Genomic DNA, 16,930 nt, shown 5'->3' on the forward strand with positions numbered 1-16,930 from the left:
TTGGGAATTACTGGGAGAAATCATATTCGGTGTTTGTTATAGTTACTCTTTCTACAGGAAGTTGGAGTTGTGCTATAAAATGGTTTAGCCAATACAACACATTATTACGCTCTAAATTAACATACGGTTGGCCCCTCCTCCTTTTATCCGGGCTTGGGACCGGCTATGCAAATGGCATAGGCGGAGTTCCCCACCCACCCTCCCAAAATATGTCCTTTTTGCGTTTTTCATTTTTTTAAATAAAACATTTTTTTGCTTTTTTGGGGTTTAGATTTTTTTTGCTTTTATATTTTTCTTTTTTGCTTTTTTTTTTCGCTCATAAGTCCGGAGGCCGACCAAGCATCATCAACCTGAAAATAATCGGTGCAAATAGTATGTGGCCGTTACAAAAGGCCGATCCAGATTATCTAAATCGAAATGGACTACGAGACGATGGTTGGACCTTCAGGACGCACGGGGATGATTTTTAAGGCTGCTTGCACGCCTCCGCCTTCTTCGTCGCTGACATTGTTTCCGCTGGTGGAGTGGCATATGCATGAGAAGTTAGTGTTGACGCGTGTCGTAATGAACCAACGCCGAGCACGGCGATGCATACCGTTAGAGAAGATAAACGGAATAACCAAAATTGATGGCGATGTGATCCTGTATAGTATCTTAAATGAGATGGCTTACCTGAGATGGGCCATTCTCCAAGGCTGCGATCAGTTCGTTCAGTTCCTTTAGTTCATTCAAGTTGAATACCGTCGAGGAGTTCTCACCAGCAGCAGATGCCTTCTCCAAGGCCGCGAGTCGTTCATTCCAGTTGAACATCGTCAAGGAGTTCTCACCATTTTGTATAATCTGCGCCACAGTAGCAGTGCTTCTTGCTACGACGTCTATCATATCAGATTGAGCTGCGTGGGCCGGGCTACTGGATAAACCGGAGAGCATGCCGCTGGCATCAGCCGGTCCTCCATAGTTGAGCTCGTTGTCGGCAATGACCTGAGCGTGCATACATGCATGGACAACAAGTGAGATGCAGTGTAAAGTAACAATGCGCGGCTAGTACAGATCAGAAGTTACAGATAATGCACAGAGTTAGAGATTGAAGAGTAATTAAGGGCATTTCAAACCCATCCCCTATAACCGGTTAGTGGAGGACCAGTTAGTGGAGTATATTTATCTTTTTACTCCATTAACCGGCACCTAGCCGATCCCCAATTCGGCCAAACGGAGTATAATTTTACTCTTCTCCTTAGAAATTTCCCTATTTTTACTTCCTCATTGCTCCGCCAAGTAAAACAGCGCGGCTGCTGCCTCTCCTTCTCCTCCCCCCCCCCCCCCCCCCCCCGCCGGCACCGGCCGGTCGCCGGGGAAGACTTGTAGGCCTCCGCCGCTGTCTTCCACCACCTCCTCGTCCCACCGCCGGCCAAAAATCGAGGGGATCTTCTGCTGCCGGCGCCTTGCCATAGATTGACCGGGAAGCGGCCCATACAACCCCGACAAAGCCTCCGCGCCGCATGCAGGTACCGGCTCTTACTCTAGCTACTCTAATCGTTCCCGTCGTTGGTTCGCCGGAAAATACATGGCCGACCATCGCCCGGGCTCGGCGCTCGTGCAACGGCTCACCAGCTTGTGCTTAATGCTCATACAGTGTGATGACTGCACACGGCAAGTGGTGCGCCGAGTTTGTACCACTCCGCAATATCCCGGATGGGTGTTCATCAGATGCAGAAACAATGGGTTATCTGCTTGTTTTGATTCTGTTTTTCACATGACTCGGTTCAATTTCGGTAGCTCACTGATGCTCATCTATGTGTGTAGGATGATGGATGCTCGTTTTGGTATTGGGAAGAAGAGTACTTCGATCTATTCATAGTAGGAAAATTAGTAGATGTTCTTGCACTTGTTGCTAGGAGGCTAAACATGGGACTAGATGTGAGATTAGAGAGGAAGCAACATCTACTTCTTTAGCATCAAAGAAGAAGAATGAAGTATGCAAGATCGAGAATCCGCAGATCAACAATGAAGGCATCGAGAAGATATTAATCAAAGTAGTGGGCGCAATTATGGATGTTGGATATCTTGTAAAATGTCTAATTGTGATTCTTGTTTTCTTTGGTCTTGCTCTTCTAGCAAAGAAATGGTGAATTATTGTGTAATCCAATGTCGTTGGATGAAATAAAGAAAGAAAGACATGTGTTTCGGCGGCCGAAATCAAAATGCGAATGAAAAAAATTTACTTCGCTAAGTTTATGGGATTGGCCAAAACTTAGTATACTCTACTAAGACTTTTACTCTATTAACTTTTAGGGGATCGATTAGAGTTGGCCTAAGTAGAAGAGCCACAGTTAGTGGCGAACTCCTGTATATGTTAAACACGTGAGATGGCTCACCTGAGCTGCGCTAGGCTGTCTACTGCTCGCACCAGCTTTAAGGACCTGTTCCACGGTCGGCAACACTTGCCTCAGCATCCTGGAGACCTTCTCACCATCTTGGCCACTACTGCTACCATCGGCCTGTCCATCATCAGCATATCCAGGCGTGGAGGATGGCCCGTCCATGTATTGCTCGGTGAAATAATGCATGGTTTCTGGCTCCACCAGCTGCTTCATCAGCTCCATCCAAGAGCCGTCATCGTCCTGCAACGCGCTGTCCATGGCTGGAATCAACTCGGGGTTCAGCATGCACTTCTTCAATATTCTCTCAAAAGCAGCGGGATCCATTCCAAACTCAGCAGCTCCCTCCGACATAGCAGCGGCTCCATCCGTGGTGTTACGCCAGAGGATAAAAGTGTCGTAGATGTCGAGCTGAGTGTGCATACATGAATGAACACCAAAAGATTAAGATGCAGGCTGTTGAAGTAATGACGCCTGGCTAGCACGGATCAAACACTACAGATGCAGGGTTGTTAATGGTACGGTACCTTAGGTGGTGGCCTGGAGTTTTCTGCCTCCATCACCTGCGCTATGAGCCGCTTGAATTCAGAACCGTCATGGTTCTGCACCGCGCTGTCCATGTCTGCAACCTGCTCGGGGTTCAGCACGTACTTCATCCACATTGTCTCGAAAGCAGTGGGATCAATTCCAAACTTAGCAGCTCCCTTCGACATAAGAGCCGACACATGAGCGGCTCCATACATGCCGACGAGCCAGGAGTGCATGTTGTCAGCGTCGACCTGCATGAGTGTGGAGTGTGGACAACGGCAAAAAATGATGTGTTTTCTAAAGTTAAATAAGTATCTTCCAATACTCTTTAGCTGTTGGGGTTACCGTGATTTGTTGCAGTGATTATTAGTGGCTAGTAAAGATCCTAAGGCTACAGATGCTGCACGCAGGGTTGTTAATGGTACCTTAGGTGGCAGTGGCTCAGGGCTACTACCAACATATCCAGGCGGGGAGGATGGCTCGTCGATGTCGTGTCCGGCCATATAATCCAGGATTTCTTGGCCCATCAGCTGCTCGTGGAGCCGCACGTATTCAGAAGCTTCATTCTCGTGCACCACGCTGTCCATGATTGCAATCAACTCGGGGTTCAGCACGCACTTCTTCCATATTCTCTTATAAGCGACGAGATCCATTCCATGCATATCAGCTTTCTTCGACATTTTAGCGGCTCCATCCTGGCTGTTGAACCAGGAGAGCACAGCGGAGAGCAAAGTGCCGGTGGCGTCGGGCTGAGTGTGCATACATGCATGGACAACGAAAGATTAAGGTGTTTGGTCCATGATAAGCAACGCAAATGAGTAAACGCAATGAAGTTACTTCGTCAGTCTAAACGTAATGGAACAAAACTGAAACTTGTTTGGTTGCAAAGTGTAACGTTAGTCAATTCCTTCGTGCTCTGCGGCCACCATGAGGAGCAGCAGGAGTGCGACGTCATCTCTCATGTAGAGTTTGACTAGTACCAAGCCAATCTGGTCGTAGATTGGGACCAGCAACATCGGACTGGAACTCTGCTCAAAACAGGCTTTCGCCCCGCTTTATATATAAAGCACCAACCAAGCAGAGTATACGGCCGAATGATACAAGGAGATGGGGTTGCCCTCAAACATGCCGATCCCAAGATAACCGGAACACACAGCACGCATGCGACTACGCTGCCGAAATAGAGTACAGGAGGAACTGAGTACAACACCATGCTAAACCCTATAGCACCTAAGCTCCACGACAACGCCCCCAGAAGGGAGAACGGCGCTATGCGTCGCCGTTGCCGAGTCCACAACAGACATAGGTTTTCACCCGGGACCCGGACATGGAGAGGAGCACCACGACGACTTCAAGAAGATATGATGCCCACAAGCGTCGTCGGCGGCGGCGACAAAGCGCAGAGCTTTCGCTCGGCAGCTCCCCCGCGTCACCACGAGGTCTTCAGGGCAAGCGCGCCGAGCACAGAACTCCAGATCCGGATCAGGGCACCGCCACCATGAAGACAGAAAGCGCGCCCGAGCCACCCACTACACCACCTCTCGCCATCCACACGACCAAGAGGTAAGGCCATCCGCGCCGCCATGGTGTCCGCCAGGAGCCAACCAAGCGGACCACCATCCGGGGTACCCCGGTATCCATGTCCAAGACCCCGGGACTGGAACTCAGCGTCATGGTTTTCACTTTCAATGAGATTTTGATGGAATTCATTGAATTTCAGTGGATACTGACATATTTACCTTTCAGCCAAAATATTTCAGTGGTACACATTAGTTAAAAAACAATTATTTTATAAAAAATCAAATATTTAACTAAATTCAAGTGAATATTTCGGTCCTTTGGCCGAAATACAAACCAAAATCACCGAAGTTCACTGAATTGTGATGAATTTGGTTGGCACCAAAAATTTTCTGTAACTAAAACTAAAAACCATGCTCAGTGTCAGTCCGCTGCGCCAGCCCGACAGTTGAGCCAAAGTCGACTTGTGCCATGTCATAGACCAGAGGTTGCGGGGGTAACATCGAGGCGGCGACACATAGGACGGGGCAAGGCAGACATGGTGCTGTAGCCCGTGCTTGCCATCATTGGTTCCGACCGTTGTGCCGCCGGTTGAGGCAGTGAGAGCTATGGCAACGGTCCCTAAAAAAGGACCGCAATATCTGGGGAACATTCCTGGGGAGCGATTTGCCAACGAATGTTTGAATTTCCATGCAATTTCAACTAAAGTTTCCATGACAACTTTACAAAACTTGCCATGATTGAAAGTGAAAATTGCCATGTAGTGCAAAAAAATGCCACTTTTTTTATTTTTTTTTTGCCAAGGAATGCCCCCACAGCCCTTGTATCATATCCTAGGGAGTGTGCGTTGTCGTGGAGCCAACGAAGCTTTATGCGGAGGAGACCACATCGTGGGAGAAAACATCGTGTGCCAAGATACAGATTCTAATTACATAGTAGTATTTTGGGCGTAATCAAATTCACATAGGGCTGCGATTTGATACCATGTTATCTATTTACGGTCCAGTCAAACCAAACAGGATGTGTATTTATCTGTTACCACTGCTAACGGATTAGGGTTCCGCTGGCACTTCTCAAATAGTCTAGCAAAGGCAACATGACCCATCCCTAACTCAACTGCCACCCTCGACGAAAGAGCGACTCCATCCGGGCTGTTGAGCCAGCATGGCACGCTTTCGGCGTCGACCTGATCGTGCATATATATGCATGGACAGCAACTGAGATGCAGGCTGAAATAACAACGCGCACGCGGCTACCGGCTAGTACAGATCTTAACGCTACTGATGATGATGCATGCATGTAAATTTGCTAGTGGTACCTCAGGCAGCAGCTCACCAATGGGACCTGCACCATCGTTTCCTTCTGAACTTGCGTTTGCGTCTGCGTCTGAACCATATATAGCGGAGGATAAAACGAGTGTCAACTGGAGAAATTGAGATATACTCCCTCTGTTCACAAATATAAGATGTCCTAACTTTTTTGTTAATTGGAATTATATCGAGTTATTGGCATGTTTTAGTGTGTTTGGTCACTTATTTCAGTCCATATGAAGTTCATATTGAAATCTACAAAACATCTTATATTTGTGAACAAAGGGAGTATATGAGAAGGACATAACGCGAATGGCGTCATTCTAAGAATTGAAAACCAACGTCCTACTAGAAGAGGAGGTAGAGCCGGGACTGGACAAACCCTCATTTCGCGTGATGTCAGTAATATCCTCATGGACCTTGAGCATGGACTTAAAATAGAACTCGATAAGAGCTGCTCCCTGCGTGTGTGGTTAAAAATAGTCGATCAGCGCAAAAATGCAGATGCTACAGAAAGAGTTAGACTATTAATGAACTGAACGATGACAATGGGGCTGCCACATCACTTGCAGCATCAGTGTAGTTTTAATTTAAAATCGTTGTCTTCCAGAATGCAGCGGGTTCAGTTCACTGACGAAGACCCAGTAAAGTAATTTTTGAAATCTGCTGACCTACCGGATTTATTACCTGAGATGGAGAGCCTGTGGCATCTGTAGCGTCATCCACTCTGAGGGCCGGTGGTGCTCCGATAGGGTTGTCTAGCTCAAGCCGGGCAAAATCTTCCGACATTTGCTTTAAACTTTCAGGGTTATTATCTAGAAATATATTTTCTTCCGAGGATGAGGGCCTCACAAGCCTCAGGGAGGTCCCTTGGATTTGTTCCATCTTGGGCCATATCTCCGTCACGACCTGGACCGAAAATGCACACACCAGAAATTAGACGGGGCCTCAGTTTATGTGAAAGGGGAGAGATGAGGGATGTAAGTTGCAAGAACGTACGTTGTTCCATCTCCTTATGGTGATTTCGGGACGGTTGGGGTGTGCTTTCCCCGCCTGCCGTAGCTCTTCCTCTGCCTTCCGCACCCGGAGAGGGAGGCGGGCCACACAGTCGAGGTGGTAGGTGGCCCTCTGGAGTAGAGGCATGTTCCCCCGCAGGCCAACGTCCCTTCCTGCCCTGATGCCGCCGACCTCCAGCTCCTGGATCATTGGTAGCCCCCCGTCACCGCATATCAACTCTATGTTCGTGTTGATGTATTCCAACACCTTGAACTCATTCTTGTTGGCGGTATATGACAGCCGGTACTTGTCATCCTCACTGTGGAGGTAGAGCGAGTGGAGCGACGGCATCTGCCCGAGGATCTCCAGGTGCTGCTTCTCCAAGACCACCACCTGCAGCAGTAGCTTGGAGAGTTTCGGCACAAACAAGCGGTGGATCCACGACATCGGCCTGGGTAGGATGACTCCGAACAACAACAGCTGGCGGAGCTGCGGGAAGGGCATGCTAGCTTCCCAGCTGCCAAGGGGGACCTTCTCCTCTGTGTCTGACCAGACTTGTAGGACCTGGAGCTTCTCCAGTTGATGCAGGGACTCCACCAGCGCCTCTTTCATACCATCATCAATCTCGTCGAAGTGGATCACCAGCACCCGCAGCTCGGTCAGCTTTCGGAGCTCAATAACGAAGCCCGGGGACTTGTCAGCCGAGTGCAGCCACAGCTCTTCCAGGGACGTCAGCTCCCCTATCCGGCCCATGATCCTCGTGCCCTTGCCAACTCGCAGGCACCTCAGTTTCTTCAGATCCTCGATGAATGATGGCAGCTCACTGAGGCCAGTTGCCGTCACGTCGAGTGTTTGTAGGAACTTGAGGCGTCCCATCTTCTTCGGGAGCTCGGTCACATGGGTGCCGACAAGCCCAATGTACCCCAGCCCAGCCAACTTCTCGAGGTGCCTCAGTTTGCAATCCTCGACGGATAAATCACAATCTTCCAGATCTATTACACGGAGCCGTTTAAACCTCGAGAGTGGGGGAAAGCTACTACCGGGACACGTGCTGGCATAAAATGACAGCACCTCCCCCACTTCCAGGCTAGTATTTTGATTTTGAGCTACGCTTGTTTTGTGGATGGCTAATCTATGAATGTGTACGGTTTCAGATGTGCTCTCCTGCTTCATGCCCAGCACAGTGGCGAAGTTCTCCTTCTTGCTACTTGACAGGTCACGGATGAGGTCAAGCATCAAACTGTGGACGCGACAACCACCTTGGCCCACATCACGAGGGCTCACTGCCGACTGGATGATGCTCCTGTCTACTAGTTCGCTGAAATGGGCCTCTCCAGTCTCAAATAACCCATCAGAAATGAGGCCTTCTGCTACCCACCTCCATATCAGCATATTCTTTTCGATCCAGTGATCTTCTGGGAAAAGGCTTAGGTACAACAAGCATTTCTTGATATCGTAGGGTAGATTATAATAGCTACAGGACAGTACCTTTCTTATGTGCTCGAATGCCCCGTCCTTCTTGTGCTCATCAAAACCAATAGAGTCATACGCCCCATGCCACCCCTTGCTTTTATTATTAGCAAGAAAGCTACCTATCATAGTGATAGCTATTGGCACACCACCGCATTTACGCAAAATTTTATCCGACACTTCATCAAATTCAGTATTATGGCTTTCAGCTTCAGCTTTGGTACGGAGTAATTTTTTGGAGTTGTCAGGAGAAAGTGGTTTTATCAAGTAAACGCCACCAACTTCTTCGGCAATCTTAAGGTTACGAGTCGTGGTGATGATTTTAGTTCCAGCACTATCCTTAATAACACCTTTGACGAAGTTCCAGTTTCCCTCATCCCACATATCATCAATGACAATTAAGCACCTACTCATACAAGAAGACAAGTGGCTTGCATGAATGATCATGAAACAAAAATCTGCTTGATTAAACTCAAAATGTAGGGGAGAAGGTGGGAAAGATAGGAATACAGAGATTGGGGAGTTATCAGTAAGTCAGTACACAGGTTCTTTCTAAAATGTTTATCTAATGGCATTTGAGTGCTTATAAGTTAGACATATAGAGCATCTCTAACCAATCTCTAACCGCTTAGAGGAGTAAAATTTCACTTTTTGTCCTCAAACATGCACCAAACTGATCTCTTAAAAGTGTTAGAGGAGGATATTTTTACTCTGCGGCCACCCCCACCCTTAAATATACTCGGCTGCGCACTGTTGTCGTAAAAATTCCTCACTCACACCGCTTCACCTTTATCCATTCCGCTGGCATGCCCCCGCATCCACTTCAATGTCGCCCCGCCGCCCAAAATGATCGGATCCAACTGCCACCGCATCCCGCCGCCGATCAGAAGTGCCGATCCACGCGGCCACATGCTGACCTAAGCCCGTGGTCGCGGTTGTGCGTCCTCCTCCCCCAGCGACGCGTCCCGGTTTCCCGACGTGCTACCGCCGTCGGCTCCGCGGAGGAAATACCTCGGCATGCAATAGCTAGTGTGGGTGAAGTGGGTGGTGGAGATCACCGACAGTGAAACCCATGAGCAGATTTTGATAGGGTCATTCCAATTGGCGGGGCAGGCTACATGGGAGAACGACATCATGTCGGTGCGCCTCCACGACGCAAAGGCGCGACTCAACTTCCCTGACGGCCTGTCATAGTTGACACCCGTCGACCCTCGGGTGGTCTCCGCACGTGATCTCCAGGAAGACAGGGAGGTCTACGAGCACTTCGAGGCGGAGCGTGCCGACGAGGAGTACATGGCGGAGCTCCGCCGCTTCTACCCGGAGCGCGTCGAGGAGGAGCACCGGCAGTACGGGCTCTACAAGTAGGGGCGGTGATGGCCATCGACCTTTGCTCCAGCAACGACGATGGCTCCGTCTCCGACGGCGACGAAGAAGGTGAGGGCGGTGGCGGCGGGGCGGGGGCGGTGGTTGCGGAGCAGGCGAGGGCACCAGCCCCATGCAATCTAGTTTAAATTTCATTTAATGTTATGTAAAATACTTTATGTAAGTGGTTGAATCGAGTACGAATCAAGTTTGATGAAGTAGTTTAAATCAGATTTGTGCTCAGTTTTTTAAGGAGTAAAATCTAGGAGTTTGGTTAGAACCCACACTTTTTTAGAGGAGCAAATATACTCCTGTACTCGGCCGTATACTTCTCTAAATTATAAGGGATCGGTTAGAGATGCCCTTAGTGTTATTCTTAACATGGTATTATAAGAGGCATCACAATAAATTTTAGAAGTTATTTTTTAATGAATCTACAGTGTCACTTTATATATGGCAAGCCTATATATATATATATATATATATATATATAGTCTAAAACTCACATAAGCAATTAATACTAGAGAAGATTTACTGTCCACATGTACGTACCACATCACCACCACAGATGTATATATAATTGTTAAAAGTTCAGTTAAAGAATAACCCACCTAATATATGAACATGATTGATGGGAATGTAATCTTTACAGTAGATTTATTATTCACCATTTATATGTGGGAAACCATATGTGCTGTTATGAATTTATAATCTCTCTATTTATTTCTTTTCTATATGTAGATGACTAGCAAACATCGATGAGAATAACTGTATATGCATGCGTACCTCTTATCCAGCATGAAATCTTGCAGCCGGTTGATTGGCTGGTGTATGTTTGGTTCCTTGCCATATTTGTCCATGTGAAGTTCATACAAGATGTCCTTCAGAACATTCTCAACGTCAGCGCTCTGACCGAAGTGAACAAAAGCCCCGCAATGGAACCGCCCTTTCAACTTGTCATAGAGAGCTCGAGCAAGGGTGGTCTTGCCCAGCCCCCCCATCCCAACAATGGAGACATGATCGATCTTGGACAGCTTTTCGGTCAGATCGGCAATTGGCCCGTCTATGCCAACAGGGTTAGATTCCCTGGTGTACGTGGCAAATCTCCGAGTGTCCCCTTTCCGTCTGGAAGTACTTTCCCGGGAACTCATGGAGCGGTACTGAGCATGCCGATCACGCATCTCCTTAACCATGATTTGTGTATCTTTGATGTAACTGGCTATGTCATGCTTAATTTTCAGCTTCCTCACCTTTCTCATGACATCAAAACGGGAGCCCTCGGTCGACTCGATGCGCACCCGGAAGGAGTGGAGGCGTGTCTCAATGGTATGCGACAGCTCCCGGACCTCCTCGCGGGCCGAGAGCTGCAACTGTGATTCAAGCTGGTGGGGCGGCATGCCGGAGCCATCCCCAAGAAAAGCGTCCATGCAACGGAGCTCACGCTGGAGGCTGGTAATCCCATTCTTCACGGTCTTGGCCAGGCCCAACTCGTACTTGAGCAGCTTCCCAAGAGACCGCACAACAGCACCAAGCACCGCTGAGCCGGCCTCCGAGGCCATGCTCGAGCGCGCGGGGGACTATCAACCCCCCTCTCTCTCTCTCTCTCTCTCTCTCTCTCTCTCTCTCTCTCTCTCTCTCTCTCTCTCTCTCTCTCTCTCTCTCTCTCTCTCTCTCTCTCTCTCTCTCTCTCTCTCTCTCTCTCTCTCTCTCTCTCTTTCGGGGAAAACTATCAACCTCTCTTGCAGGTGCGTGCTAGACTATTTCTTCTCTCCTTTCTTATTGCTCTCTCTCTCTCTACTTCCTTCCCTTGAGAAGCTCTTGCTAGGTACAGTACATAGCAAGGCTGCCTGGCTCTTAATTCCGTTCTCGTGTACACACACATATATATTGGCTGCTGGTGGAGCTAGGCAGCTAGCTAATAGCTATCTAGAAATAAGATATTCCAAGATACGAGTGATGGTTAGCGTTTCGAGCCAAAAACATTTGGTTGACCAGATCTGGATCCAAGCCTCCAAGGCCACTTCCTTGCCTCGCTGGTCTAAGAGGAAAAATCTTCTGAATTCACGTGCCTGCGACCTAGCTATATTTTTCCTTAGCCAGTCCTTCCACACGGGATGATGGAGCCCACGACAAGGCCAAGCATTCAGTGACTTTGTCGCAGACTTTGGAGTACGCCGAAGGTTCAGCTTCGAGCATCTGCAACAGGACCCCCAAATGGATCGGACAGACGGGCCGGTCAATCACAAAACTGTGACCCAACCGGCCTCCTCGAACCGGCCACGGACGTCCTGTCTCACGAGCATCCCTCAAAACCAGCCCAAATCTTTGATGGGTATAGGGAGGCACGAACGCATCTGGGCACATCCATCATGTCGGACTGGCCCACCTTGGCCCAACAGGACCCTGCAAATATCCCTACTTTGAACAAACTCTAGATCGCAGTCAAACCACACTCCACCCCACTGCACTAACCGTCTCCTCTTATCCCCATCCCCTCCCCTTCCGATCTACATCAGGCTCTGGCAGTGCATCATCCGACGGTAGATCTGGCGGAGAGGAGCCCGCATACTAGGAGTCACCATTGTGTAATGCAGAGCCGAACAACGTGGACGAGGTCCCCATCCGCATCGCGCTATGCCGGTCGTGGCGGGACCAGGGCGGAAGCGGAAGCTCTGGATCCGTGCTGCCCCCCCCCCCCCCCCCCCCCGTCGCGCGGCGCCACAATGCGGACGATGGCACCGGCCCCTCCCTATCTGCTGCCCCGTGCGCCCCTCTTTGCCTTTTCAACCTGCTCCGGATGGCGTCCTCGGCGGCCGATGGATCCTCATGACCAGGGCGGAAGCGGAGCTCATTACCATTGGCTGCGCCTATAGAATGTCAGTTGCTAGGCTCAATTACAGAAGTGTGTTTGCTCCGTTCATGCTCCCTACTTATCGATGTTAAGTTGGTGATAAGGGCATGTACATCAGTTTAGACGCTTGTTGTCTGCAACGATCCTCCACGTCACCTGTAGACAGCGGTAAAAACACCCCATACAGTAGACCGTTCTTTCTTACTATCTGTAACACCCTAAAATTAGTAAATATGTTAATTAGCTACGAAGTTGAATCCCATCCACCTCTGGCCGACCCCACCGCTCCTACTCTCTACAAAAGGAGCAGTTGCCACTTTTTACAGACGCACTCGATACAACGCTAGGAAGGCTGTCTGTAGCGTGCGATCTTCAAGCGCTGCAGATCGTCGTTAATTGTACCGACGGGCTCTTTCTCTCTCCTCAATTTCTCTCCCCCACGTCATCTATAATCCTAGCTGTAACCCCTTCTAGACAGCTGATTGTACATCGATGTACATGGCCTAAGGGCATCTCCATTGGGAGGCGCTTATCTGGACGCTTAAGTGCATAAAAAAATACCAGAAAAATAGAAAAAGCAACAGGGCGCTATGTGACACAACGGTGGATGCTAAAGTTGAGTTGTATATTTTCCCTCACACAGTTTTCATCAGCCTCGATGGGCTTATATGGAGAAAGTACAGAGAGGGAGAGAGGGAGAGTACAACGGCACCCCCTGGCATGCAGGGCGTGCGGGCGCACGTAGGCGCATGATGTGTATGGACAGTTAGCCTAGCTAGAGACCCGGTGCGATGGGTTATCCACCTGGGGGGCGCTGTAGTGGTGCAGTCGAACACCCCCCCGCAGCCAAAACATGGGGTTCGCCGATGTTGAGGCTGGATCGAAAGTCGTTGAAGACGCGCGTCGGTAGCCCCTTGGTGAAGATGTCCGCGAACTGGGAGCTCGTTGGGACGTGAAGAACGCGTAGCTCGCCCAACATGACGCGTTCACGAACGAAGTGAAGATCTATCTCAATGTGCTTCGTTCGTTGATGTTGCACCGGGTTGCTCGACATGTAGACGGCGCTGATGTTGTCGCAGTAGACCACGGTAGCTCGCGCGGGAGGTTGATGAAGCTCGCCGAGCAGTTGGCGTAGCCAGACGGCCTCGGCAACCGCGTTTGCCACGGCGCGGTACTCGGCCTCGGCACTGGACCGCGAGATGGTACTCTGCCGCTTCGACGACCAGGTGAGAAGGTTGCTGCCCAGAAAAACGCAGAAGCCGGAGGTCGACTTGCGCGTGTCAGGGCAACCTGCCCAGTCGGCGTCGGAGTAGGCAATGAGCTCGGTGGAGGTATCCCGATGGAGCTGGAGCCCGAGGTGTGTCGTCCCGCGCAGGTACCGGAGGATGCGTTTGACGAGCTGAAAGTGGCAGTCGCGCGGTGCATGCATGAACAAGCAGCATTGCTGCACGGCATAAGAGAGATCGGGCCGCGTCAACGTCAGGTACTGGAGCGCACCAGCCAGGCTGCGGTAGAGCGAAGGGTCGTGGAAGAGAGGCCCGGTGTCGGCGGAGAGTTTGGCGAGCGTGTTCACCGGCGTCGATAGCGGCTTGCAGTTGAGCATCCCGGCGCGATCGAGGATCTCCAACGCATACTGCTCCTGTGATAGGAACAAGCCGCGCGCCGAGCTGGTGACGTTGATCCCGAGGAAGTGGTGGAGCGAGCCTAGGTCGGTCATCGCGAACTCGCGATGGAGCGCCCGGATGACGGTGTCGAGGACGGCGACGGAGCTGGCGGTGAGGATGATGTCGTCCACGTAGAGTAGGAGATAGGCGAGGTCCCCGCCACGGCGGAGAATGAACAGCGACGAGTCCGCCCGCGACGCGACGAAGCCGATGGAGAGCAGGTACGTGGTGAAGCGTGAGAACCACGCCCTCGGTGCCTGTTTGAGGCCGTAGAGGGAACGGTTCAGCCGACAGACGTGCGAGGGTGAGGACGCATCGACAAAGCCGGAAGGTTGGGCGCTGTAGACAGTCTCCGTGAGATGACCGTGGAGGAAGGCGTTCTTGACGTCGAGTTGGTGGATGGGCCACCCCTTCCCGGTGGCGAGGCTGAGAACCGTGCGGATGGTCGCCGGTTTGACGACGGGACTGAATGTCTCGTCGTAGTCGACGCCAGCTCGCTGAGTGAAGCCGCGGAGGACCCAACGCGCCTTGTAGCGAGCAAGCGAGCCGTCGGGGTGGAACTTGTGCCGGAAGATCCATTTGCCAGTGACGACGTTGGTACCTGCAGGACGCGACACTAAACTCCAAGTGTTATTCCGCATCAGTGCATCATACTCTTCTTTCATGGCGTTGTACCAATTGGGGTCTCGAAGAGCAACCCGGGAGGAAGAAGGGATGGGGCTGATGGAGGTCGGATGTGAAGTGGAGGTGGTGAAAGCCTTGGGCTGAGCAAATCCAGTTTTCGAGCGTGTGCGCATGCGGTGGTGGTTGACTGGAGGTGTAACTGGAATGGCTCGAGGAGGCAACGCGGGGCCAGGCGGAACGGCAGGAGACTCGCATGGTGTGGGCGTTGGGGACGGGCTGGTCGCGTGTGGAGGCGAGGTGGCGGGGGACGTGCATGGCGCGGCTGCATGCGGGCTCGGAGGGGACGGGGGATCTGCATGGGAATGAGGGGAAGCTGCATGGCCTGGGGACGCGGGCGGTGGGGTGCGCGCGTGGGATTGGGAGCGCGTGGGGGCCGCGTTGGATCGGGAGCGCGTGCGGGCCGCAGGGGATCGGGGGAAGGTAGCGGGTAGCGAGCGCAGAGGCGGGGATTGGGTGGGCGCGGGCGGTGATCCCGGAGCGGTAGGTGGGGTAGGCGCGGGGACAGCGGGAGGGATCGGCAGACGAGGCTGGTACGAGGTAGGTGGGGCACGGGAATCTGGGAAGATATCTGGGCTGGGATTTTCTGTGGACGTGCGAGGTGCGTGGGAAGGTGGTGTGTCGCCAGAAAAATATGGGAAGGTGCGTTCATCGAACGTAACGTGGCGTGAGATGATCACTTTGCGCGTAGAGAGGTCCAGGCATCGGTATCCTTTGTGCTCGAGGGGGTACCCGAGAAAAACACATCGTGATGAGCGAGGGGAGAGCTTGTGGGGGCTGGTGGCGATGGTGTTGGGAAAACAGAGGCACCCAAAGACGCGCATGTGATCATATGTGGGGTGTTTGCCGAGGAGACGGTGATAAGGCGTCTCGGAGGCAATGGAAGAGCAAGGTCGCCGGTTGAGGATGTATGTGGCGGTATGGAGGGCCTCGACCCAGAACGCGGGGGGTAGGTTGGCGTGGATGAGGAGAACGCGCAAGATGTCGTTGGTGGTACGGATTAGGCGCTCGGCTTTGCCGTTTTGTGGTGAGGTGTGGGGGCACGAGAGACGGAAAGAGGCGCCATAGCGAGAGAAGAGATCACGGAGGGAGGTGGTGAGGAATTCACCCCCGTTGTCGCATTGCATGCACTGGATGGGAACGTGGAACTGAGTGAGGACATACGCATGGAAACGGTGTAGTACGTCGACGGTGTCAGATTTGTGGCGTAAGGGAAACGTCCAAGAGTAGTGTGAGTAGTCATCTAATATCACTAAGTAATATTGAAAACCAGAAAAGCTGCTAGTTGGAGAGGTCCACAAATCACAGTGTATTAATTGAAAGGGAGCGCTAGTAAAGGAATGAGAATGAGAAAATGGCAGCCGGGGCTGCTTGCCTAATTGGCATGCCGGACAAACGGAAGTGTTGGACACACCCTTATTACAGTTTGGAAGGAAATAAGTAGATAACATGGAAATGGTTTTATTGCTTGGGTGCCCCAAGCGCTGGTGCCATACGTCGCCGCCGATGACAGTGAGAAGGGCTTGCACGTTGGTGTTGGAGAAGAAGGGGTAGAGGTCTCCATGGCTATTGCACCTCATGGTTATCTTGCGAGTGGCTAGGTCCTTCACGGAAAAACCGAACGGGTCAAATTCTATACTGCAAGAATTGTCAATGGTAAAGCGACGAACAGAAATAAGGTTTTTGATAATCGTGGGGGAAACGAGGACGTCATTGAGAGAGAAGGAGGAGACAGTAGTAGAACCAACAGCAGTAACGGGTAAATGAGACCCATCTCCAACAACAATACCAGAAGAATGATGCAAAGATGGGGAAGAAAACTTGGAGAGGGTGTGCGTCATACCGGTCACATGGGAGGAGGCTCCGGTGTCGAGGAACCATTCCTGGCCGCCGCCGCCGGCGTGGTGCTGCATAGACAGGTTCTGAAGAGTGGCGTAAAGCTGGTTGTACTGCTCCCACGAGGGGCCGCCGGTCGGCGGCGCGGCGGCCACCGGGTAAGCCTGGTGTGGTGGCGGCGGGCGGGGGCCGAGGACTCCTACTGCGTTGGGCGCAGCCCAGGCGGGACGAGGCGGGGTCGGTCCAGGGAGCATGGTGCCGTACGGCGCGAAGAAGCCAGAGAGCGGCGGGCCGGGGGTTGGTGTAGAGGCGCCGCGCCCGGTCGAGGAGCCAGCC

General features: G+C 51.5%; 1 protein-coding gene across 1 annotated transcript; it reads right to left on the reverse strand.

Moving 5' to 3' along the window:
* Nucleotides 1-282: 282 nt before the first annotated feature.
* Nucleotides 283-11,170, reverse strand: LOC123191155 (disease resistance protein PIK6-NP). The gene is made up of 11 exons (XM_044603941.1): nucleotides 10,349-11,170; nucleotides 6,734-8,606; nucleotides 6,422-6,643; nucleotides 6,117-6,195; nucleotides 5,743-5,810; nucleotides 3,332-3,655; nucleotides 2,906-3,157; nucleotides 2,376-2,789; nucleotides 673-981; nucleotides 443-516; nucleotides 283-350 (listed from the first exon to the last, which is right to left on the reverse strand). Exons 1-10 carry the CDS (start codon nucleotides 11,119-11,121, stop codon nucleotides 445-447), a joined length of 4,386 nt encoding a protein of 1,461 aa, XP_044459876.1. The 5' UTR covers nucleotides 11,122-11,170; the 3' UTR covers nucleotides 283-350; nucleotides 443-444.
* Nucleotides 11,171-16,930: the final 5,760 nt, after the last annotated feature.

Source organism: Triticum aestivum, chromosome 2A (genome assembly GCF_018294505.1).
Source record: "Triticum aestivum cultivar Chinese Spring chromosome 2A, IWGSC CS RefSeq v2.1, whole genome shotgun sequence".
NCBI classification, from domain to species: domain Eukaryota; kingdom Viridiplantae; phylum Streptophyta; class Magnoliopsida; order Poales; family Poaceae; genus Triticum; species Triticum aestivum.

Excerpts from the sequence above, each read along its gene's own strand:
- LOC123191155 (XM_044603941.1), bottom strand. The coding sequence starts at position 11,121 with ATGGCCTCGGAGGCCGGCTCAGCGGTGCTTGGTGCTGTTGTGCGGTCT. Across the intron at positions 3,158-3,331 it reads CTGAGCCACTGCCACCTAAG|GTCGACGCTGACAACATGCA; the intron begins GTACCATTAACA and ends ACACTCATGCAG. Across the intron at positions 517-672 it reads TGGAGAATGGCCCATCTCAG|CGGAAACAATGTCAGCGACG; the intron begins GTAAGCCATCTC and ends CCACTCCACCAG.